The 25,967-nt window shown below is 37.1% G+C and overlaps 1 protein-coding gene across 8 annotated transcripts in view; it reads left to right on the top strand.

Moving 5' to 3' along the window:
• RFX3 (regulatory factor X3) overlaps positions 1-25,967 on the top strand; it is a 435,833-nt gene that overhangs the window by 296,086 nt on the left and 113,780 nt on the right. For all 8 annotated transcript variants that reach the window (XM_041737022.1, XM_041737032.1, XM_041737008.1 and 5 more), the window contains one exon: positions 19,477-19,574. In XM_041737022.1, coding sequence (XP_041592956.1) covers positions 19,477-19,574 — 98 coding nt within the window. The remainder of the gene's footprint in view (positions 1-19,476; positions 19,575-25,967) is intronic.

Genomic DNA, 25,967 nt, shown 5'->3' with positions numbered 1-25,967 from the left:
AGAAAAGCATTGGGGGAAAGAATTTGTTGTACCTAATCTCAGAAAGCCATCACAAAGCTATAGTAGTAAAAACTGAGTGATGACTGACCAGGAATAAATAGATAGATCTGTGTATAAATAAGAACTTGGTTCATGATAAACCTATTATTTCAAATAATAAATGGATAGTGCTATAAATGATGTTGAGAAAAATTGGATATCTGTCTGGAAAAACAATAACAACAAAGTTAGACCTTTATCGTAATACTCAATAGAGATGATAGAGCTAATCAGTTTTAAGACTACAAAGCCAATACAAACAAAAACAGGAAGTATTTTTTTCATAATCATAGGGGCAGATCATCTTACATAGAACATAAAGTATCACAAGACTTAGAGGAAAGTAGTTGACCTGTTTTGCCAAGTAATAGTTAATAAACATCATAAACAAATTTAAAGGAAAAAAAGGCATGAAATACCTGGGAATAAAAATGTCATCATCTTTAACGAATCCTGTAAATCATTAAGGGAAGACAAACAATGCAGTAGATAAATGGGCAAAGCATATGAATAGGCTATTCACAAAACATGAAAAACACATGGCCAGTAACCATATGGAGAGATTCACCCCATAGGATGTTTGATAGAACCCAGGTGTGGTCCTTCTGTATATGAGTCCTTCTATCATGCATGAAAAAGAAGAAAAGTAACCTAAATGTTCATCACTTGTGGAATGGTTGAATAAGTTAAACTTTATCTATACTATGGCATACTTGTGAAACCAATAAAAATAGTTGTGCTTGCGTGTATATTGAGATACACATACACCTAGACGGAAAGGGGTCTACAATGTATTGTTAAATGAAGAAAAGCAAGTAGCAGGAAAACGCATTACCTCTCACCTGGTTCATATATGAACTCTCCAACATAAAGATACTGTAGCAGAGACAAAGTGTTCACCTAGATAATTAGGCTGGACCCTGTGCTTATTCTGAGTATTGGGTTGTAAGCAAAAGTGACATGTATTCTTTGTCAGTCAAGGCCTTTGGGAACCCTGATGCCACCTGCAGTCTCTCGCCTCCTCCAAGGCTACATCAGGATGATAAATCTACACAATGAGAAAGCTTCTGTTAACTAGGGTCTCTAAGTGACCCTGGGAGCTGAGCCTCCTACACTCTCCCTTAGCTGGGTAACTTAGCAGTTAAAGGGCTCAGATTTAGGTGTTGTCTGCTGTTACATTTAGTGTTAACTACTCCTGGTTAGTACAGGGACCTATATACACATCAATGTGTGTATTTATTGTTAGAGGATTGGAGGAAGGCATGCTGTCTGTCCCATGGTTAGTTGTTATCTCCTGGAAGAAGAATAGTGGGAAATGAGTGTGAGCCTACAACAGGAGGCAATCACACGTTACTGTGATTATTTCCTTATTGTATGAATCTTATGAAATTACTTGTCTTTTTGATCATAAAAATGTTGGGATACATAAAATGCAATATTAGCAAAAAAAGTAGGGGATACATTAATCGCTTGCTTCAAAAGTAACTTGACCCCTGCTATGGTAGACTTATGACTGCTACTCCTTCTATTTTGGTATTTGGGTAACTAGTAAGTTGATACAGTGAAGTCACTTTCTGTTTTAATTCACATGTGAAATGTAAATCTCTCTAAAGTGGAAAGTCTTTTCTTGTCTTTATTAAGAGTATGTGATTTGTAGTGTGTGATATACAGTGCAGTTTATTCAGTCTTTTGCCAACTGCTTCATGATTTTTGCTTTATTCAGAGTCTACTATATATATATTTCTTTTTACTTAGTTTTCTATTAACTTACTTAAGTGGATCAATTTAAAAGGAAAATCTTATATTCCTATGTAACATGAAAAACTAATATCTTTTGATGTAAATAGAAGATACACATTAAATTAAATATAGGAAAAATGAAATGATATTATATGATTTGCCTTGCTGCTCTTGTTTGATGATGACCAACACTGGGGCTTACTGTCCTTTTTAAAAAAAGTGAGGTTATTAAATGTGAGAGGTGGTAAAAGCAGATCTTTTCCTTATCAGAGTGATTTAAAGATAATTAAAAATGGAATATGTTCTTAGTGTATAGCTTATAATTATTAATGCCTTGCCTCTGTACTATCAGTGTCATTACTCCCACATTTGGGGAAACACAGGTTTTGTTGAAAGAATTCTAGGGACGCCTGGGTGGCTCAGTGGTTGACTGTCTGCCTTCGGCTCAGGGCATGGTCCCGGGGTCCTGGGATCAAGTCCCACATTGGGCTCCCCACAGGGAGCCTGATTCTCCCTCAGCCTATGTCTCTGCCTCTCTCCTTGTGTCTCTCATAAATAAATAAATACTATATATATATATATATATATATAAAGAATAAAAAAGAAAATTCTAGGATTGGAGTCAGAGGACCTGGAGTCAATGCTACCTTCATTTACCATATCTTTGGGTTTTCACTATGTCTTTGCATTTATAAAATGGGAATAAAAATGCCTACTGTCTTCACTTCATCTCAGGATTTTTGTGAATGAAATGGTATTGCATATCACTATTAATAATAGTTTTAGCACCAGTTTAACTATCACATATAACTAAGAAGTTACGTTACTTAGGTCATAGTTCTTCAGCTACCAGCACGTAAGTCTAACAACTCATTCTCCTGATTCCCAGTACTCCATCCCAGAGGAGTCAACATTCATCTCCTGCAAAAGTGCCTTGTTACCATAGATACTCAGATCAAATATGAATCTGTACCTATGTATTCTCACCAGGAGATACATTTAAAGTGCATATTCCAATGGTCAGTCTGGAGTTGCAGAACTTGATTTTATGCAGTTATATCTTCTGATGTGCTGCTTACATTTATTGATGTTTTATGTTTCTATAGTTTTATTTATTACAAGAAAGACTAGAGGGAGCCTTCTGTTGCAAAGACCTCTCCTAATACTATAGTAAATTTGGTGTACTTAGCTCATTTGCTCTTCCTGGTCACCAGAGTGTTATTTAGTAAATTCCTTCCCCCAGAAATTATTTCTGAGTTTAATAGAATCTTAGTATTGGTCAGTCCTGCTGGGCCCCAAGGGAAATAATGTTTAAGACAGTTTTGTAATTGTAATAAAAAGTATTCCTCAAGCAAAAACAAACTCATAAATACAGAGAACAAACTGATGGTTAGCAGAGATGGGGAGGATGGGCAAAATGAGTAAAGGGGAGTGGGAGATACTGGTTTCCAGTTATGAAATGAACCATAACACTGTATGGTGACAGATGGTAACTACACTTTTGGTGAGCATAGCATAACTACAGACTTGTCAAATCACTGTGTTGTACACCTGAAATGAATGTAACATTGTGTGTCAATTATATTTCAATTAAAATTAACTAATGAATTAATTTACAAAAAAAGAATAGGGTGCCTGCATGATGCAGTCATTTGAGCACCTGACTCTTGATTTCAGCTCAGGTCATGACCTCAGGGTCATAGGATTGAGCCCCATATCACGCTCTGAGCTCAATGCAGAGTCTGCTGGAGATTGTCTCTCTCTCTCTCCCTCTGTCCCTCTCCTCCTGCTCACCTGCTCTCTCTCTCTCTAAGTAAATCTTAAAAAAAGAAAAAGAAAAAAAAAGGTGTTCTTCACTCGTACAAAGTAGTCATTTCATTTTTCCTTTTGACTCACAAAAGCAGGTTTTTGTAGTTTATATAATATCCATCAAGTTTGTCATCAAGAAATCATTTTAAGCTAAATTTTCTCTGAGACATCCCACCTCCCAGAAACTCTCTTTTGCCTTTGGAAACTTGTTTCATCCCTTTCAAGTAACTTCTGTTCTTTGATACAGGTCAGCTACATGATTCTTTGAGAGACTCATGATAGGCAGTTAGGGATGATTGAACTGATTGACTCCCGATTGAGTCGCCTATGTTCCTATCGTCAGAAGTGTGAGATAGTGGGGACGCCTGGGTGGCTCAGCGGTTGCGTCTCCCTTCAGCTCAGGGTGTGATCCCAGGGTCCTGGGATTGAGTCTGGCATCAGGCTCCCCGTGGGGAGCCAGCTTCCCCCCCGCCTATGTCTCTGCCTCTCTGTGTGTGTGTCTCATGAATTTAAAAAAAAAAAAAAGTGCAAGATAGTTAGCCAGGACCTTACTTATCACAACTTCAGAGTTCATATGATTCTACTTGAAGTCCAAATATAACAATAATTCTTACATTTTCATAACAACTTCTAGTTGCCTACAGCAACTATATAGTTTTGATAAGTAATTCCTGTAGAGCTAAAGTTCCATATTTAACTCTAGCCCTGTTGAAGAAGTAGGCTTTGTGGTGTTTATGGGGTTTGAATTTGCTAGAATGATCTCTTATTTACTGAAAGCCTGCTATGAGAAAACGATATCCAAAAATCTGAGTGTTTCTGAAAGAAGCAGTAGCTACACAGTTTATAAGTGAGAGAGTCAACTAACACAGGGCCAGCAAGTGAGTTTATAATAAGTGAACAAATTCAATTTTCTACATAAAAATGGGATTCTGTCATTTAAATTAACACCCCATTTTCCACTAGTTCACATTCACCACATTCTTTGAAGTGGAAGGACTTCCATTTGTAGAAGATTAAACAGATTTTGTGGTTATCATTGAGCATCCCAGGAACAACTTTAAATATTAAATATGAGAGATCTAGGGAAAATTCTTATTTTTCTCAGTAAACCCAATGAGAGAGATTTAAGTAACATCCTTTTTTCCAGCCTGTCCTGTCACTTACCTTGCTTTTATTCACTGTGATCCTGTCCTAAACATCCTTTACCTGCAAATTATTTTGAACATTCACACCACTGGTAGATTTCTTTCTTGGCAAGATGTAGTCAATACCTTGTGACATATCCTTTATCTTACTTTTAACCAAGCCTAAAAAAAAAAAAAGATTTTAGGTTTGTGATTTCTATTTCGTGACCTGTGCCTGTTGAGGAGATGCATTTTTTCCCTTACGCTGTTTCTGGCCTTGCGTCTTTCCTTCTCTTGGACCCACACTATGCTCTCAACTTTTTGGCTTACCTTTCCTCAATCTTTTCAATTCCCTACAGTTTTACAAGTCCAGAAATATTGAATGAGTTCTGTTCCTTCTCTTTTTCTCACAGGACTGCTTTTCTAATTAACTCTGTGCTGCTACTCTGGAGGTCTTACTCTTCCCCACCGCCCTTCTATTAATAGCTGTTGCAATGTGGATTCTTTCCCTTCTGCTTCCCTTTGGTCAGTCATACAGCAGCCTCTAACATGGCTACTGGATACCCCATGTTTTTAATCTGCGAAGAGCTCTCTAGTGGGTCTATTAAAGACATCTTCATGCAGTTTTTGACAGTTCTCAGTAGAGATCTTCCCCGACTTATGATGGGGTTACATGTGGGTAAACGCATCATTAAGTTGAAAATATCCTAAGTCGAAAATGCTTTTAATGCACCTCACCTACCAAATATCACAGCTTAGACCAGCCTACATTAAATGTGCTCAGACCTTTTACGTTAACCTAGAGTGGAGCAAAGTCATCTAACACAAAGCCTGTTTTTAAAAAAAGTATTGAATATCTCATGTAACTCACTGAGTACACTGTCAGTGAAAAGCAGAAAGGTTGTTGGTTACAGACTGGTTGTGTGAGTGTGTCTGTTACCTATCAGTTCTTTACCCTCATGACCGCTGACAGACGTACAGCCTCCCTGCCCAGAATCATAAGGGAGCATCATAGCACATGTCTTGAGCCCTGGAAAAGACTGAAATTCAAAATTCAAAGTATGGTTTCTACTGAATGCCTGTTGCTTAAAATTGTTAAACTGAATCATTGTTAAGTTAGGGACTGTCTGTGCTCAGGCTGGACATGTCTGGTCCCAACCAAAAGTGTAAGGAATGCTCTTATGTGAGAAAGGTAATGAAGATCTTGACATAATCAAGACATCTTAAAAAGAAACAAATATTGTTCTTAGCTGACTAATAAGCTTAACAATTATAAATGATTTCATTCACTGTTGAAAAGGTTTTGTTTTGAAGTGTGATTCATTTTATTTTATTTTTTGAAGCACATCCAAAACAACATATTGTATAAATTTGTCCTCAGAATATACTACTTGATTGTGTGGAGCTAGTGTGTTTTCTTGTGGTATGTACTTTGTTTTGGTATTCACTTCCTTTATAAATAATAAGAATTATAAAAATATGAAAATAAGCAAATGCATTTGTAATAAGACATTTGAATAGTAATAAGAGGAGCTTCATTTAAATATCAGTAAGACAGGGTTAAATTGCTTAATGTAGCATCTATGAATGTAAATAGATTGTTGCATATATTTATATTTTGGGAGATTTTTCCCCCTTCATTTGACAGAGAATGGATAAATTTCTAGTAGAGAATGTTATTACGGTCAGACCTCATTACTGCCAATATTGTGATGTACTAGGTAACCTTTTAGAAATTAGCCCGAGGTCATTTTTATTCATTAAACAGTTCATTATAGAAATATTTGGTTGTTCCTCCTAATTTTACCTTTGTCCAACTCTTTTCAGTTCCCATTTTCACCACTTTATTAAAATTCAAAAGTGGTGAAAAACTTTTGTCTTGGGAAATGCAACTGAATTTATTTTGGGAAAGACAGTGGAGTTAAAGAAAATCAATTTCCTATAGAATTTATTTAATCCTCTTTTTCCTTTTCCCTAAAAGCTTTGATAGGGTAGGCAGTAAAATGTGACAGTTATAGATTTCACGAAGATAGGTGGAATATATAGTAACTGGAAAGGGTAATGGCATACCTACATGATGTACATTTCTCCATCTGTCTTAGTAGTGCTGACCTGAGAGGTTCCTGTGATTTGGAAATGTTGGGGTTTGAAGTAAGTGGTCAAGAACGAATTCTTAATACATCTTCAGTGCAAAAAGATGGTTTTATTAGAACAGGAGGACAGGACCTGTGGGCAGAGAGACCTGCACTGGGGTCATGAGGAGTGGCCTATTACATACTTTCAAGATGGGAGGGGGTAGGGATAGTCTCTAAGGAATTTGGAAGCAAGGTTTCCAGGACCTTGAGGGGGCTGGCTATTGTTGGGATAAAGGTCATTTATTACTGTCTAATAAGACCTGAGTCATGACCCTTTGGATATATATCGATGGACCATATGCTTGGAGGATGATTGCTAACATATATCTTGGGGAGGAGGTAGTGATAGGAAGTTTCTCTCTTTTTTTTTTTTTTAAGATTTCATTTATTTATTCATGAGAGACACAGAGAGAAAGGCAGAGACACAGGCAGAGGGAGAAGCAGGCTCCCTCGAGGGAGGCTGATGCAAAACTTGATCCCAGGATCCCAGGATCATGATCTGAGCCAAAAGCAGACGCTTGATCACTAAGCCACCCAGGTGCCTTAATAGGACTATTCCAAAGGAATTTTTGTATGTTAAAGGAGACGACTTAAAGGATCCTGGAGGTCAGGATATTAGTTAAGGTAAGATTGCCTTTGCCCTTAGCAAATTAAGTATCAACTGCAAGGCAGTTGAATTCCTAGATCTAGGAACGTCATTCCACCTGTCTCAAGGACTTGTCAATGGGCTATAGTTGTAAGGAAATTTAATTTTTGCTTTTGCTTTTGTTTCCCACATCACTGCACTAAAGTATGGCAAATAAAATAGTAAATAAACTTATAATAGATAACAATTTAGGGAATACTTGAATAGAAATTAGTGTTTAACATGAGAACAGTATCAAATATTTGAGCAAATTTAAATCACAGGTATTTTAGGAAAGAGAAAAGAGCATGCAGCTTCCTCTTAAAATTTCACCTTTGTTCTTTAAAGATGCATTAAAGGGCATTCAAAGTGATCACATCAGTTCACTTTGGAATAAGCCTACCTTGGTGGTTTTATTATTTAAAAAAAAAACAACCAAATCCAAATGCACTTATCCACATTTAGAAGATAATATACATTTTACAGATATTCACTAGGCATTTCCTTTGATAGATACATGGCATTATATAATTATTAATAATTATTAAATATTTACAGTGTGTTTATATTGTGTTGGGTCTTTGGGAATATACCAACAATATAAAAAAAAAAAAAAATCCCTGCTCTATATGGGAACGTGGGCCAGGAGTTGAAGTGGGCTAGAATTCTGCTGTTCTCATTTCCAGCCTGTGACTGGGTTTTAAACTCTGCAAGACTAGTTCTGTAGACACAGTTTATCTTCCTGAATCTGATTAATTTGAGGCAAAAGAGCATTTCTATGGCTCTCCAACTTACCTTCTTCTTCTGCTGCTTTCTTCTTTCTTCTTTTTTTTTTTCTTTCTTCTTTTTAAAAGATTTTCAGGGATCCCTGGGTGGCTCAGCAGTTTAGAGCCTGCCTTTGGCCCAGGGCCATCTCAGGGTCCTGGGATTGAGTCCCACATCAGGCTCTCTGTGTGGAGCCTGCTTCTCCCTCTGCCTATGTCTCTGCCTGCCACCCCCCCCCACTCCCCCGCGTCTCTCATGAATAAATAAATAAAATCTTTATTTATTTTTTAAAAGATTTTATTTATTCATTCATGAGAGACAGAGAGGCAGAATTATTTTTTAAAAAATAAAATCTTCATTTTTAAAAAAAGATTTTATTTATTCATTCATGAGAGACAAAGAGGCAGAGACACAGGCAGAGGGAGAAGCAGGCTCCCTACAGGGACCCTGACGTGGGACTGGATCCCAGGATCCAGGGATCATGACCTGAGCTAAAGGCAGACGCTCAACCACTGAGCTACCCAGGTACCCCTCCAACCCACCTTCTCAATAATGGATCCCCACTGCCAAAACTAAAGAAGGCAGGAAGGAGAGGAAGGAAGGTGGGAAGCAGAGAAAGGAGGGAAAGAAGAAAGAAAGAAAATCAAACAACGCCCTCAACTAAAAACTAAATAAGAAACTCAACAATCTTTAACTTCTTATTGGTGAAATGAGACCTGCATACATAAAATAGTTATTTTCCATAAAAGTTATTTTTCCTTTTTTTCTCCTCTTCTTTCTCTGTATTTACCCCTCTTTTTACTTCCTCCACCATCATTACATCCTCAAAGGAATACCTTCTCAAACCACAAGCCCGATGTGCAGTTGTATTTCTCATCATCACTAACTTGTTTCAAGGACCTCTTCAACCCAATTTCTAATGGTTGGTAGAAAAGCCATACATACTGGATAATAATGAAAATTGTATTACCTCCAAAATAAGCTGTCATTCAGTATTTTTATTTTTAGTTTGGTCTTTATTTACTTTGTTGATTCCTTAACTTGATAGGTAATGCAAAGAATGATGCCCTGTTTTTACATAATACTGTAAAGTCTCAGTGTGATCAAGGGACATATTTCTGTATTGCTCTCTTAGATGAGTTAGCCAGCATTTATCCAGGCTTCTTTCCCAAGATTCTTGGCATTTTCTGAGTTTCATTTCTGCATTGATTATGGAATCTCTTATTTCGAAGGAACCCTTGATGAACATTTATTGTGCATATTTATGACTGAAACCAAGTGGTATATAAAGTTGAAATTTACACAGATGTAGAATATAAGACTCCTTATTTTTGAAGTATTTAATAATTTCACTACTTATTCAAGATGTATTTTAATTATTGTGTATATCTTTACCATGCTTTGTATCTATATTTAATAGTTTTGGATTCTCACAAAAATTCTTAATGATGTAGGGGATGGAATTTCTTACAGATAAGGAAATTATTACTTAAATAAATTGACTATTCCAATATATGAAGACCAGATATCAGCACAAGCCTTAAAAATCTCATCTCCTACTTTCAAGTTAAATGATTTTGCCAGCTGTCACCCTATTGGCTACAATGAAGGAAACCAATGGAGAACATAGGTTACTACCAAGCCACTTGCTACCACTTGTATTAAGAATTCTGAGAGAAAAAAGAAAGGAATAGTCACTCATGGGATAAAGAAAGTTACAGAAGGCTTTTTTTGAGAAACTAAATTTTAAATCAGCCCTGGAAAGAAATGGTAGCTTTGTGTTGGTTGATGAGATAATTTATATAGAGAAAACAACCAGAACTATGAGAAGGTAGCAAGAATGTGCAGAATTTAAAGGGTGATTATAAAGGAGCAGAGAGGCTATGTTTGGAAATACTCATCCAGGTTTAGATGGTACTGTATCCTAGTCTGAGTTCTTTCTCATCTTAAGTGTGATAGGGGGTTTCTGGCAGTTTGGGTTTTTATTTCCTTCCTGAAATGTTTGCTAGAATTCACCCGTGAAGCCAAATGGACCTGCAATTTTCTCTAGGGATATAAATTTGATTTCATGTATATATATAATTTTTTCTCCTTCCTCTTTGCAACTGTTGGTGTTTTGTGTCTTTTAAGGACTTTGTTCATTAGATTTGTTGGCATGAAGCTCCCTTTATTATCTATTTTCTGTCTTTACAGTGTGTTTCACCTTTCATTCTTAATAATTTGTACCTTCTTTCTTTTTCTCCTAAATCTACTTTAATGTTTAAAGTTTCATTGATTTTTTTTTAAAAATTGTTTTTCAGAGGTCTGTTCCATTGATTATGTTTTCTCATACTTAGTTTAAATTTGTTCTTCATTTTCTAGCTTCTTAAAGTTGAAATGTTCGATTTATTGCATTGGGGCTTCTTTTCCTACTAAAAATATTTAAAACTATAAATTTCTCTTTATGCACAGCTCCACCTGCACTCCAGATTTTGATGGATTGTATTTTCATCATCATTGAGCTCAAAATATTTTTATTTTTATTTTTTTAATTAATTTTTATTGGTGTTCAATTTACCAACATACAGAAAAACACCCAGTGCTCATCCCGTCAGGTGCCCCCCTCAGTGCCCGTCACCAATTCCCCTCCAATACCCGCCCTCCTCCCCCCTACCACTACCCCTAGTTCGTTTCCCCGAGTTAGGAGTCTTTATGTTCTGTCTCCCTTCCTGATATTTCCCAACATTTCTTCTCCCTTCCTTTATATTCCCTTTCACTATTATTTATATTCCCCAAATGAATGAGAACATACACTGCTTGTCCTTCTCCGATTGACTTATTTCACTCAGCATAATACCCTCCAGTTCCATCCACGTTGAAGCAAATGGTGGGTATTTGTCGTTTCTAATTGCTGAGTAATATTCCATTGTATACATAAACCACATCTTCTTTATCCATTCATCTTTCGATGGACACCGAGGCTCCTTCCACAGTTTGGCTATTGTGGCCATTGCTGCTAGAAACATCGGGGTGGGTGCAGGTGTCCCGACGTTTCATTGCATCTGAATCTTTGGGGTAAATCCCCAACAGTGCAATTGCTGGGTCGTAGGGCAGGTCTATTTTTAACTCTTTGAGGAACCTCCACACAGTTTTCCAGAGTGGCTGCACCAGTTCACATTCCCACCAACAGTGTAAGAGGGTTCCCTTTTCTCCGCATCCTCTCCAAATTTTTGTTTCCTGCCTTGTTAATTTTCCCCATTCTCACTGGTGTGAGGTGGTATCTCATTGTGGTTTTGATTTGTATTTCCCTGATGGCAAGTGATGCAGAGTATTTTCTCATGTGCATGTTGGCCATGTCCATGTCTTCCTCTGTGAGATTTCTCTTCATGTCTTTTGCCCATTTCATGATTGGATTGTTTGTTTCTTTGGTGTTGAGTTTAATAAGTTCTTTATAGATTTTGGAAACTAGCCCTTTATCTGATATGTCGTTTGCAAATATCTTCTCCCATTCTGTAGGTTGTCTTTTAGTTTTGTTGACTGTATTCTTTGCTGTGCAAAAGCTTCTTATCTTGATGAAGTCCCAATAGTTCATTTTTGCTTTTGTTTCTTTTGCCTTTGTGGATGTATCTTGCAAGAAGTTACTGTGGCCGAGTTCAAAAAGGGTGTTGCCTGTGTTCTCCTCTAGGATTTTGATGGACTCTTGTCTCACATTTAGATCTCTCATCCATTTTGAGTTTATCTTTGTGTATGGTGAAAGAGAGTGGTCCAGTTTCATTCTTCTGCATGTGGATGTCCAATTTTCCCAGCACCATTTATTGAAGAGACTGTCTTTCTTCCAATGGATAGTCTTTCCTCCTTTATCGAATATTAGTTGACCTTAATAAAGTTCAGGGTCTACTTCTGGGTTCTCTATTCTGTTCCATTGATCTATGTGTCTGTTTTTGTGCCAGTACCACACTGTCTTGATGACCACAGCTTTGTAGTACAACCTGAAATCTGGCATTGTGATGCCCCCAGATATGGTTTTCTTTTTTAAAATTCCCCTGGCTATTTGGGGTCTTTTCCGATGCCACACAAATCTTAAAATAATTTGTTCTAACTCTCTGAAGAAAGTCCATGGTGTTTTGATAGGGATTGCATTAAACGTGTAAATTGCCCTGGGTAACATTGACATTTTCACAATATTAATTCTGCCAATCCATGAGCATGGAATATTTTTCCATCTCTTTGTGTCTTCCTCAATTTCTTTCAGAAGTGTTCTATAGTTTTTAGGGTATAGATCTTTTACCTCTTTGGTTAGGTTTATTCCTAGGTATCTTATGCTTTTGGGTGCAATTGTAAATGGGATTGACTCCTTAATTTCTCTTTCTTCAGTCTCATTGTTAGTGTATAGAAATGCCATTGATTTCTGGGCATTGATTTTAAATTTCTCTTGTGATTTCTCCTATGAATCATAGGTTAAATTAAAGTATATTTTGTGCTCATCATATAAATGTTTGAGTGTTTTCCAGATATCTTTTCATCTTTGACTTCAAATTGAATTCTTTTCTAGTCAGAGAATATACTTTGTTACTGTTTTGATTATTTGAAATTTTGGAGGACTTGTTTTTTTTTTTTTTTTCCAACATTTGAGCTGTCTTGCTGTATGTCCAGGAGGACTAGCAAGAAAGTGTGCATATTCTGTTGCTCTTCTGAGGATTGTGGTGTGAAAGTCATTTAGGTCAAGTTCGTTGAGAATTTCTGAGTCCTTCTGATTTTCTATCTTTGTCAACTATGGAAAGAAGGATGTTAAAATGTCCCATTGTGATTGTGGGTTTGCCCATTTATTTCTTCTATGAATTCTCTCATGTATTTTCAAACTCTGTTCTTAGATGCAAACACATACAGGATATTTCTTCTTGATAATTTTATTGATGAAATACTCCTCTTTATCTATGGTAATTTTCTTTGTCTGGAAGTCTACTTTCACTGATAGTAGTAGAACCACTCCATCTTTCTTATGACTGGTGTTTGCAAAGCTTATTTTTTCCACATTCTTTTATTTTTAACCTTTCTATTTCTGTATATTGAAAGAAAGTGTGTTCTGGGGACACTCTGGTGGCTCAGTCGGTTAAGCATTCAACTATTGATTTCAGCTCAGGTCATGATCTCAGGGTCATGAGATTGAGTCCTACGCCCATTATGGAGCCTGCTTAAGATTCTTTCTTTCCCTCTCTCTCTGCCCCTAACTCCCTACCCACACTCTCTCTGTCTTTAAAAAAAAAAAGATAGATGATAGATAGATAGATAGATAGATAGATAGATAGATAGATAGATAGATGATAGTGTTCTAGTGGCTAGCATATAGTTGGGTCTCACATTTCTACCCATTCTGACAATCAAGATTTAAAACTTGTTTATTGAATAAAATTATCAATATGGTTACATATAATTCTAGCATCTTGTTATTTTTTTCTATTTGTCCCATTTGTTCTTTTTCCTCTGCTTCTGCCTTCTAATGGATGTATTGAGTGTTTTTAATTATTACATTTTATCTCCACTATTGGCTATACTTTTTTTTAAAATTTGGTGTTTGTCCTAGGATTTTTAGCATATATCTTAATTTGTCATAACCTCAGTTCATGTAACATACCACTTAATGGAAAGAATATTTACAAGAGTGTTTATTTTCATTTCTGTCTTCCATCTCTTGTGCTATTTTTGTGATACATACATTTCTTTGCTGTATCTGTGGTGAACTCCATTATATGTTGTTATTATATTGACTTTACATGGTCAGTTATCTTTTATAAAAATTGAAAGATGAGAAAAAAAAGAAACAAAAACTTTTAATTTCCCTGCAAATTTGTTAGGTCAAGTGCTCCTTATTTCTTTATTTATATCCCACTTTGCATCTGTAATATTTTTCTTTTTCCTGAAACACTTCCCTTTTCATTACCTCCCGTGGAGGTCTGCTGGAGAAGGATTCCCTCAGCTTTTATCTGAAAAAGAATTTCTCCTTCGTTGAGGTAGGACATTTCACTGATAATGGAATTCTAGGTTGAGATTTTTTCCCCCCTCAAGACTTTGAAGATGTTACTTGATTGTCTTATGCTTGCCTTATTTATAACTGGGTATCTTTCAATCCTCAGTACATGTTGTCCTGTGTATGATGTATTGCTTTTTCCGTCTGCTTTAAATTTTTTCTCCTTCTTGGGATGCCTGGGTGGCTCAGCGATTTAGTGCCTGCCTTCGGCCCAAGGCATGATCCCAGAGTCCTGGGATCGAGTCCTGCATTGGGCTCCCTGCATGGAGCCTGCTTCTCCCTCTGCCTGTGTCTCTCTCTGTCTCTGTCTCTCATGCGTAAATAAATAAAATCTTTAAAAAAATATTTTTTTCTTCTTCTTATTGAGTGTTAGTGTTTTAATGATGATATACTTTGATAGGGTTTTCTTTGTCTATACATTTGGGTATATTGAGCTTAGATCTGTGTGTTTATAGTTGAAATCAAATTTGGAAAGTTTCTAACACTCTTCAACTATGTTTTTTGTTCCTCTTCTTTTGAGACTCCAAATGCAATTAATGTTATCACATAGTTCACTGATTCTCTATTCCTCATTTCTTTTTTGTCTGTTCTTCTTGGCAGATAGTTTGTGGGGTTCTTTTTTTTAAAAGATGTTATTTATTTATTTGAGAGAGAGGGAAAGAGCACAATTTGTGGGAGGGGCAGAGGAAGAGAAAAGAAGCAAGCTCTCTGCTGAGCAGGGAGCCAGGGAGCCAGATGCAGGCCAATTCCAGGATCCCAGGATCATGACCTGAGCTGAAGGCAGATGCTTAACTGACTGAGCCACCCAGGTGCCCCATGGCAATTAGTTTTTATTGCTAGGTTTTCAAATTGACCAGTCTTGTCTTCTGCATTATGTAGTCTACTCTTACTCCCATTCAGTGAATTTTACTTTTCAGATTCTGTATTTTTCATCTTGCATTTTTCAGTATTCTACTTCGTTCCTTATAGCTTCTTTCTTTTTTTTCTCATCATATTCATGTTCTCCTTTAAAACTAGTCTATTTATAGCATTTTTGTAAAGATTTTATTTATTCATGAGAGACACAGAGAGAGGCAAAGACATAGGCAGAGGGAGAAGTAGGCTTCCTGAGGGGAACCCAATGGGAGACTTGATCCCAGGACCCTGAGATCACGCATGAGCTGAAGGCAGACACTCAATCTCTGAGTATTGAGTGTCACCCAGGCATCCCTATTTATAACTATTTAAAAATCTCTGCCACTTCCTATCTTTCATTTCTGTATGTTTCTATTGATTGACTTTTTTCTCCTGATTATATATCACATTTTCCTGCTTCTTCACATGTCTAATAATTTTTTATTTGGTACTCGACATTTTGATTCTTAAAGTTTTGCATGTCTTGATTTTGCTGTCTTCCTGTTAAAGCATTAAACTTTGTTTTATATAGGCAGTTACCTTAATCAACTTGATCTTTTTGAGGCTTATTTTTTAGCTTTATTAAGATGGCTCTAAAGTACTCTTGCTCTAGAGCTAGTTAAGCCTAAGACTTAACAACACTATATCTTGAATGTTTGAGTATCTCTGTGCACTATAGATGTGCAATTCAATATTCAGCATCAGGCTGAAGGGGATCTTTATTAATATTCCGGGATCTCTTTCTCTGCTTAATGCCCTCTCTGACAGTGCTCCCAAATTTCAGCTGCCTTAGCCTCCCCAACTCCAGAGTGTATCTCCTCACCATGGTGTGATCATGATGTTCTACTTGGTTACTCCCTGCTCAGCAGTCTAGGAAATGCCTCCCTTTCAAAAGCTGGGATCATTATAGGATCACCTTGTGTGTTCACCTACTCCTAAGGATCACATTGTTATGATGCTTTTTCTCAAATGACCAGAAACATCATTTTACATCTTTTGTCCAATTTTCTACTTGTTTTGTGTGGGGAGGGCATTTTTAGTATATTTATTCCATCATGGCTGGAAGTAGAAATCCTTCCATATATTGATTTATGTATTTTATGTATTATGTAACAGATGAATTCATTTTCATTTTAAAAATCCAAGAGTAATATAGATATTCAGAATAGAAGATGCTAGTCACCTTACCTCTCCCACCTCATTTCATGTCACTCAACAGAGAAACCACTTTTAGAAGTTTGATGTACATCCTTCTATTTTCCTTTATGTACTTACATCCATTTATATATACATGTTCACACAAATTAGAAATATCCATATATTCATAAAGCAGTTCTGTAAGTATTATTCTGTAACTTTTTCACTTGATAACCTCTTAGTGATAGAAATCTTATTTTTAAAGTATGTATCAATGAGAGACTCCTAACTCTGGGAAACGAACTAGGGGTGGGGGGAAGGGGAAGTGGGTGGGGGATGGGGGTGACTGTGTGACAGGCACTGAAGGGGCACTTGATGGGATGAGCACTGGGTGTTATTCTATATGTTGGCAAATTTAACACCAATAAAAAATAAATTTAAAAAAATGAAAAGAGGAACTATGGACACAAAAGAAATATGGTAATAATAGAGAATAATAAAAATAATCTAATGCACAAAAAAATAAAGTACGTATCAATTTTAATTTTTTTTAACATTAGCCATATATTCTACAGAATGGTTTTCTTCTAATTTACTTAATCACTCTGTTTCTCATTCGTTAAAGTTTTCCCTTCTAACTTTTTGCTCTTCTAAACTGTATTTTTTTAAATTTTTTTTATTTATTCCTGAGAGAGAGGGACAAAGAGAGAGAGAGAGGCAGAGACATAGGCAGAGGGAGAAGCAGGCCCCCACTGAGCAGGGAGCCTGATGCAGAACTTGATCCTAGGATCTTGGGATCATGACCTGAGGCAGAGGCAGATACTTTGCTTCTTAGCCACCTAGGCACCCCTAAACTGTATTTTTTTAATAATATGGTACAGCAACTTTTCCAGTGGTAAATATTTCTGTAGAAGAAATCACAAAGTTTTCAAATAGTCTGTTTATAAATTGCCTTTCTAAACATTTCTTACATATTTACATTACTCCTAACTAACCAGGTTCTTTGTTTTTTGTTTTGTTTTGTTTTGTTTTCATTTTTAAGGTATTATTTATTTACTCATGAAAGACACAGAGAAAGAGGCAGAGACCTAGATAGAGGGAGAAGCAGGCTCCCTGAGGGGAGCCTGATGCGAGACTCAGTCCCAGGATCCCTGGACCATGCCCTGAGTCAAAGGCAGATGCTCAACCACTGAGCCACCCAGGTGTCCCTAACCAGGCTCTTTGAAGAAAGGTTGATTCTAGATCTAGAACAGGAAATGTAAGAGATAAGTCTAGAATATCTTATCACAACAGAAACCAAGGGAAGTAAAAAAGATAACTGTGATCCAGTAAGATTACAGTAGAAGTAGGCAGAAGATTTAGAACCCCCTTTGAAGGGACTACCATTGGTCAGAGATGGGTCAGTTTACCAACCAAAAAACTATTGGATCGAAAAACATCAAATATGTTTAACCACCAAGAGTCATAAAGATACCAACCAGATCAAACCCCAAACCACATTCTTCACCTTGGAAAGGAATTAGGGGATAAAATCATTATTCTGAATACTGCTAGGAAGAAGAATCATGTATTTTATCCTCCTTTTCCCGTACAAACCTTATTTCAAATTAACCAAATAATTAACGAGAGGAATTTATTTTTTAATTAATTAACTACCTTAATTAATTAATTAATTGAGAGAGAGTACAAACTAGGGAGTCGAGGGAGAGAGAGAGGGAGAAACAGACTCTCTGCTGAGCCCTGACGCAGGGCTCCATCCCAGGACCCTGAGATCATGACCTGAGCAGAAGGCAAATACTTAATGGATGGATTCACCCAGGCATCTAGAGGGGGGATTTCTTTATAGAAGTCTACTAATAAATGTAGAAGGAATAACAGAATCAGACTACCAAAGTTATAACCTTTATTAATTGAAATACTAGCCCTAGAAAATAATCATCAGTGGCTACAAATAATCTCAGGTAAAGCATGAAGAAGAAGCATATTATGATAAGTGGGTGTAGCTGACAACACCTGACTCCACAGATCATATGTTAACACTGTGGAAGGAGAGATAGCCAGCTGATATGTGGCAGCTTTTCCAGAATTGAACCTGTTCAAGGCCCTCAATCTAAATACCACTTTATAGGACAAACAGGAGTTAAAGGAACTTACAAAATGACATCTCAGGGATGCTATCAGCCAAGTCTAGAATTCCAGAGATTCTATAAGACAAATAATCAAGTTTCTTCAATAAGTAATAATCAAGAAATAAAAATATTTTTATTAGATTTAGCCATTATTAGATTTTATTAGATTAGCTTATTTTATTAGATTAGATTTAGAGATTAAAAGAGAAAGATAGGAAATCTCACTCAAATGTAATATGCAGATCTTGTTTGGATCTTGATTTGAATAAACCAACTGTAAGAACACAGTGGGATAATTAGATTTTAACAATGACTAGATTTTAGGTCATATCCAGGAATTGTTAATGCTTTACATGTGATCCTAGTATTGTGTTCGTGTTAAAAATAGTCCTTCTCTCTTAGAAACAAAATGAAATATTTATCACTGAGGTGATAGAATCTCTGCACTTGTGTTTAAATAATCCTATAAGGGGTTAAAGGGGAGGTCTGGTGGCAATTATTTATCTTGGATGAGGAGTACTGGGGGTTTATTATAGTAGTTTTTCTACATTTGAGTGTGTGTAGAGGGGGTTTATTATACTATCTTTTCTACATTTGCGTGTGTGAGATTTTCTATCATTAATTTTTAATTAAATTTTTAATTTTTTTAGAGCAATCTCTGTACCCAGTGTGGGGCTCAAACTCATGACCCTGAGATCAAGAGTCATGTGCTCTACCTACTGAGCCAGCCAGGCGCCCCATGAATTTTTTAAATTGAAAAATAAACTTACCTTTAACAGGCCACGTGAAGAGAATTTTGTAAACCATCAGAAAAAAGTGAGGAGCTTTCAGAATTTTCACCCCAAATATTTGGGAGTCTGTGTATCCCTATGCACCTGCAGAAACGGCATTCCCAAATGGTAGAGAATTTGTTCAGCATACTTGCTACACTAATTTGGATCCAATATGCACTTTTTCTTGAAATTTGCATGAATCCCATAGTTTTCAACCCCCTGGAGAGGTCTTTGAAGCAAATCTAACATTGTGTATCCTGTCCTATCTCTTTCTCAACACGATCCTAATATTTGTTTTGCAGGTACAGCAAGTACAGACTGTGCCACAGGTACAGCATGTCTACCCAGCTCAGGTGCAGTACGTGGAAGGAAGCGATACTGTCTATACCAATGGAGCGATGTAAGTTTACGCGTGGGAGTATTTTTAGTTCTCCCATGTGGCTAGAGAAAATAGTGTACTTTCTGACACTTCCCACTCATCCCAAATTGTTTCCTTGTTTTCACAGTAATTTTTTTTTTCCAAAACAGACTTACTGAAATTAAGCTCATGAGTGAAATTTGTCTAGGTTTGTTAAGAATGTGTGCTGATTTTCCTCTCACTGAACCTCAGTGGAATATTTTAAATTCTTAAAACTGTTATGCCTCTTCATGGTTTTCACTAGGTTGAGAAAAAAATGTATACCCCTCGTTGGTGATTTCTATACCTTATTGATACCTTATGCTTTTTGTTTTTATAAATAGGTCGATTTGTTTGTGTGTTTGTAAACTAATTACAAATGAGTGCAATAGTTTCTTTTGGCATTTATCAAACGATGTACTTAGGCTCCTTAAGAGTAGTTGATCCTCAACTCTTAGTTTCCTGTCTAAACTTGCCTTTCCATCCTCCCTTCCCCCACGACTCCTCACCAAGAATATATATATTTGTAATTTTATACCAATTGGGTTTTTCAGCCATTTTGGATTAAATAAGATTCAGAATGTTATATGAGAGACTAAGAACTATTATAAGTCACCAGGATGGTTTCCATTTAACCAACTGAGGTTTTGTTTGCCATCTGTTGGATCTCTGGCTTTACCTGAAATTGAATTTGGATTCTCTGCTTCTTTTTTTTTTTTTTTTAAGATTTTATTTATTTATTCATGAGACACACACACATACACAGAGAAAGAGAAAGAGAGGGAGAGAGAGGCACAGACTCAGGTAGAAGGAGAAGCAGGCTCCATGCAGGGAGCCTGATGCGGGACTTGATCCTGGGTCTCCAGGATCACACCCTGGGCCGAAGGCAGGCACTAAACCACTGAGCCACCGAGAGATCCCCATGGATTCTCTGCTTCTCTTGTGCCCACCTCCCTTCAACCTTGGTGTGGTCCCAGGTGGATAACTTCCGCCTGCTTTATTCTTACTGCACCTTCTCTTGCCCTGGGTTGTTTCATAGACTCCCATGATGTCAACGTGTAAACCTCTATGAGGGCAGGAGTTTTTGTCTCTCTTTTTTCCCCTCCTGCCACTGCCATAAATCTAACACCAGAAGAGTGCATGACACATAGTGAAAGTTCAGTTATTGTTATGTATTGTTATTACAACTCAAAACCTTGGAATCCCAGTTTAACTCTGTATGAGTTTTATTATCATGATTATGATACTTAACTATTATGAGCTTTTTACGATTCTTTCCTGGAAAGTAGGCGGTTGATAGTCTCACTCTCAGGTTGTTGTGAGGATTTGAGAAAGTATCTTTACAACAACTAACACAATGTCTAGAAGACAATCACTGACACAAAACTGGAAGTTCTTCCTGGATTCTGACTCTTCTCTCTTTTCACATGGCTTTTGGTCACTGAATCTCATGTGCCTTAAAACCTCCATTACCTGTAAAATACAGTTCAACTCTCCACCTTGGCATTCACTCCATTCCTACCTCTCTGGTTTCACCTTCCACCTGTTCTGGAAACAACCAACTTCGTGCGTATTTCCCCAAATACTACCTGTTCATGCCTATTTTTTGGAGGCAAAAAATGTGTTTTCCTCTGCCTCCCAGTTCCCTACACTAAGCCTTGTGTGATCTTTATGAACTGATCCATCATCTCCCCTATTGTGACATAGACCATGGCTCTACTGCATATAATTTATCTTTCCCCTGTAGGGTAAGGACAGCACTGTATGTACCCTGACTTTCACTTGCAGCATGGTGCTATGAATGCTTACTGTGTTTATCATACTAGAAAGAAATCTCTCTGAGTGGGAAATGTCATCTTGTTGTTTTATTTACATCTGTTTAGGTGATTGGCACATAATGAACAGTCAATGAATTTCTGTTGCTCTCATGAATCCATAACTCTTTACATATTTTAAACACACTCTGAATATCTGAATAGTTTTTACCTGTTTGTTGTATAGGACCAGGGCCTCCTGGAGTTGGCTTTTAGAGTCTTTTTTTTTTTAACCTTTTTTTTTTTTTTGGCTTTTAGAGTCTCTACCATAAACCCACACTACTATTGGCATTTACACCAAAAAACAGATAAACCTGCCACTTGGACTTGCACACTATCAGGGAAAATATAATGGGTTTCTAGACGCTGCTAGAGATCATTCAGTTTTACTGTCATTTCATCCTTGCCTGTGGTTTATCTGTCATGAGAACCCCAGAGTAAAGGCATTATATACTCTGCCTTTGCTCAAGCATGTGCCATCTCCTACTTGGTTTGTTCTTCTAGTTAAAGGCATCCTAGACAAAGCCTGAACAAACCACCCCCCTGCAGTGGAGGTCTGAGTTACCACTCTTCCTGTCTATTCCTGTAGCATTTTATCTTACATTTATTACAGTATTCTATCAGCAGAGAATCCTGGAAAATCTGACAAATAGAAGTTTGAACAAATTAGAGCCTTTATTTTTGTCAGGTCATAAGAAGGTAGCATATTGTGCAAATCACTAGCACTACATGGTGCAAATATAAAGTAAGCCTTATTGGAGAAAATCCTACAAGCTGACATATAGCAAAGGGAACCTAATTGGACTGCTTACACCATAAAAATTGCTCCAATAGAAAGATGTCTGGCTTCACAGAGTGCTGCATATTTCTCGGGACCAGGGACAGTGAATATTAACTGGCTATGTAGTAGGGAAAAGTGGCTTTCTTCGAAAGGGAAGAGTGGGTGTCTCTGAAGCTCAGTTTCATAGCCTGTTCTTCCATCAGAATTAATCAGATCTGCTGAGCCAACTTGGAGCTGAGCTACCAGATGATGATAGAAAATGAACCTCTAGAAACTTCCAGAAGTGTGCTTCCTTTTAGTCTGTTGCTGACATTGGTTTAGCAGCTTGAGGAGATCAGGGCCAAGATTTTCTGATATGTTTGTAAGATATCTGCTTTGGTTGCCCTTATCACATCTACATTCCAGACAGGAAGAAGAGGATACGTCTATATATGCAGATACGTGTGTGTGTATACACACACACATACACACACACACACACACACACACACACACGGACATGTACATGCACACAGAGGCTTTCCCAGAAACTCCCAGCTCTCTTTTGCTTCTATCTCTTGGCTGTAACCATGTCGCAAAGCAGTGGTTATCTGCAAGGGAACCTGGGAATGCTGGTCTGTAGCTTCCATGTGTATATGGTAGAAAGCAGCAGGGGAGGAAGGGCAATTGGAATGGGTGTTGAGACAGTGTCTATCCTCATATCTTCATCATTGGTCCAAAGTTAGGGCAGAGAGATTACTAGTGTACGACTTTGTGAAAGATGTACAGCCTGCTTCCCTTTTGTTCATCTATGAAATGGAGGTAGTTAGCTTTACAGAAGTGCTTTGTGTAGCATCTTGTAAGTAGTAAACAGTCAGTAAACTTCAGTTATTGCTATAAAATTAAGTAATATAGTTACTCTTTTTGTATTTTCCACTCCTATTTAGGACTCTGAATTCCACATATTGCCCTGTGCCTTTTTAAACTACTCCACCACTACCATTAGGGTCTTCCACATAATAGGTAAATGTGAGATCAGTGAATTCATTCATTTGCAAAACCTTAGAAAAACTAACATTGCAAAAAAACCCCCACAAACTAACATTGCTCAAGTTGACACTTTAAAATTATAAAGCCCATTTAAGTACAGAAATGATTCCAAGTAAATATCTCACATCAACATGTATTTGCTATGGCTCACAGTCTCAGTGTGTTAGATCATGACTAATGAGTTCTGGGTCATGAGTTCATTTGCCCCAAAGTCCAATTAGCTTTGATCTGGTCTGTGTGGGCACAGATTCTATCCTCATCTCCAGCCAGTTGTGTCACACATTTGCACCCTTGGTGAACAGAGAGAAGATGCATCTTTAAAAACCCTTCATTAAAATTTCAATTTCAGAACAATTTTTGACCAAGGATTCTGTAGCAGCATTTTCATATTTCCTAAAGAAACACTGTCTTGTCGTGAATTATCCTCAAAATTTTAGTAGCTAGAGGTCTATGAATTTTTATTCTCAAATATAACAGAGTTTTTTTCCCCCTCAGCTCAAACTATTTCAATCTTTCTGTAATTTTTGGATGCTGCTATTTGACTGTGTACAGTGTTTGTCTTTAAAGTTCACTTTAGAATTTTTATATTCCTTCTTTTTATTTGCTGCACTTCATGTGTGTCAGGGAAGAGTCGTCCATATCCTTCTCCTCTACCACACTGAATTCATAGCTAGCTAGTGTTTGATCCCTGACCTGGATCTCCAATTTCCTCCTCCTCTGTGATAATAAGGGCTTTTTTGCTAATGATATGCTCAGAGGACAGGCATGCCAGTCTTTATCATGAACCTCTGAGCACCCGGCTCCTGGCCCTACAACCTGCACATGCCTAGTAAGTGCCAATTCGCTGATGGTCCTGTTGCCAGTGTGCCCATGCCATGTAGCCAGAATGCACAGGGTCTCCCTCAAGAGGTGGTGATAGCTGTCGCAGAGATGTGTCATCGCTTGTGAAAATGTGTAATCATTATAATTTGACAATACCAGAGTATTATCTTGGTTCTTGTGAGTCTAGGCAACTACTGCCACATAACAGGCTAACCAGAGCAAGTTAGTGAGTGAAATAGAGCCTCTATTTCAGCTCAACAGTTGAGATTGCATTGCAGTGCTGGGTGTTAGAGAATGGCTTTCTTTTAAGTAAGAAGGTAACATAATTTGTTTTTCCTTCCGGTAGTTTATTATGAATATATTCCCCAAGTCTGGATCATAGCCTCGTCTTTTCCTACAGATCCTTAGAACTCATGATCACTAATAATTTAGAATGCTGTAATTAAACCAGCTGAGAAACACTACATACCATGTAGACACAGTCCAATGCAATTGATATTTCTTGCTGTAGCTAAGAAGTCCATTTTTTAAATAGAATGATTTTTTTTTTCTTTCCCTACTCCTTTTTTGACTCATTCTCTCCCCACTCCCCATCAGTCCTCCATCATGTTAGTCAAAATGGAAATAAAGACATCATACTATGTTATGGCCAAGTTATGAAATCTTTTTTTTTTTTGAAAAATGATTTTAACTTGAAAGGATTTTCCTATATCAGCCACTCTTTGAAGCTTGTCTTCTGTTTAGAAGCAATCAATATTTTGAAATGCCAGTGTGCTTGTTGTATGTGTGTCTGTTGCAGCAAGGCTTGCCTGGTTGGAGGCCTTCTCATAATCTTCCTGTTTAAATTATAGATTTCTCATCAACTCCAATCCAGAATTTTATAAACTGTGTTTCACAGAATGTTAGTATCATAAAAGTATTCGGTAGTTACAAAAGTAGAAAAATACTGTGCAAAGGAAAGGCCCTTCTTTTGAGGACTCTAAATTTCTGTTTGTTTTCTGAAGGCTCTGTGAAGTCCTTTGGAGAAGAAATGCGGTGTATTAAAAGCTGAACCTCAGAATTCTTTTACCTTGAATAATATGAAATCATGTCACATGGTGTGCTTTGGGAGGTGTGGTAGATAATTAATACTTGGACAGTGAACAGATTTATTCAAAATCCATAAACATGCATAGAGGACATTTTATTTTATTTTTTTAAGATTTCATTTATTTGTTTGAGAGAGAGAGAGAGAGAGAGAAAGAGAGACAGCCCAAGTGGGAGGGGCAGAGGATTAGGGAGAGAGAGAGAATACCAAGCAGACTCTGTGCTGAGCATGGAACTGGATGCAGGACTTGATCCGAGGACCCTGAAATCATGACCTGAGTTGAAACCTAGTGTTAGACATTTAACAGACTGTGCCACCCAGGTGTCCTGAGGACTTATATTTTAAAAAGTCATTTTTTGAAAAATCCTACCAGTTAGTGCATTTTCCAAAGCCATTTAATTATTATTTTCATATACTTTTTATTTTTATAGAAAGGAATTTATTAGCAAGGAATATGCTGTTTATTTTATTATTATTTTATTTTGGAAAGAGAGCACATGAGTGGTGGGAGGGGCAGAGGGAAAGAGAGAGAATCTTAAACAGGCTCCACACTCTGTGGGAGCCCCTAAGATAGGGCTCAATCTCACGACCCCTGATATCACGACCTGAGCGAAATCAAGAGTCAGATGCTTAAACCAACTGAGTCACCCAGGCACCCCCTTTTTATATACTTTTAAAATGAATAATAAGAAATGTTAAAAGGGATACTCTTCAAATTCCTTTCTTGTCTATTAGTGAAATAGTAAGTTTCCGGATTTGCAGGTAAGATTATGCTTTCTTCTTAACATTTAAGAGCTTCCTGCTTTAAAGACATGGGGTATGGAATTTCTGTAATTGAGAATGAGAGGGTGTTTTCTTCACTT

The sequence above is a fragment of the Vulpes lagopus genome, chromosome 2, assembly GCF_018345385.1.
Source record: "Vulpes lagopus strain Blue_001 chromosome 2, ASM1834538v1, whole genome shotgun sequence".
Classification (NCBI taxonomy): Eukaryota; Metazoa; Chordata; class Mammalia; order Carnivora; family Canidae; genus Vulpes; species Vulpes lagopus.
The sequence above is the reverse complement of the archived record's forward strand: the minus strand, read 5'-3'. Positions and strand labels throughout refer to the sequence as shown.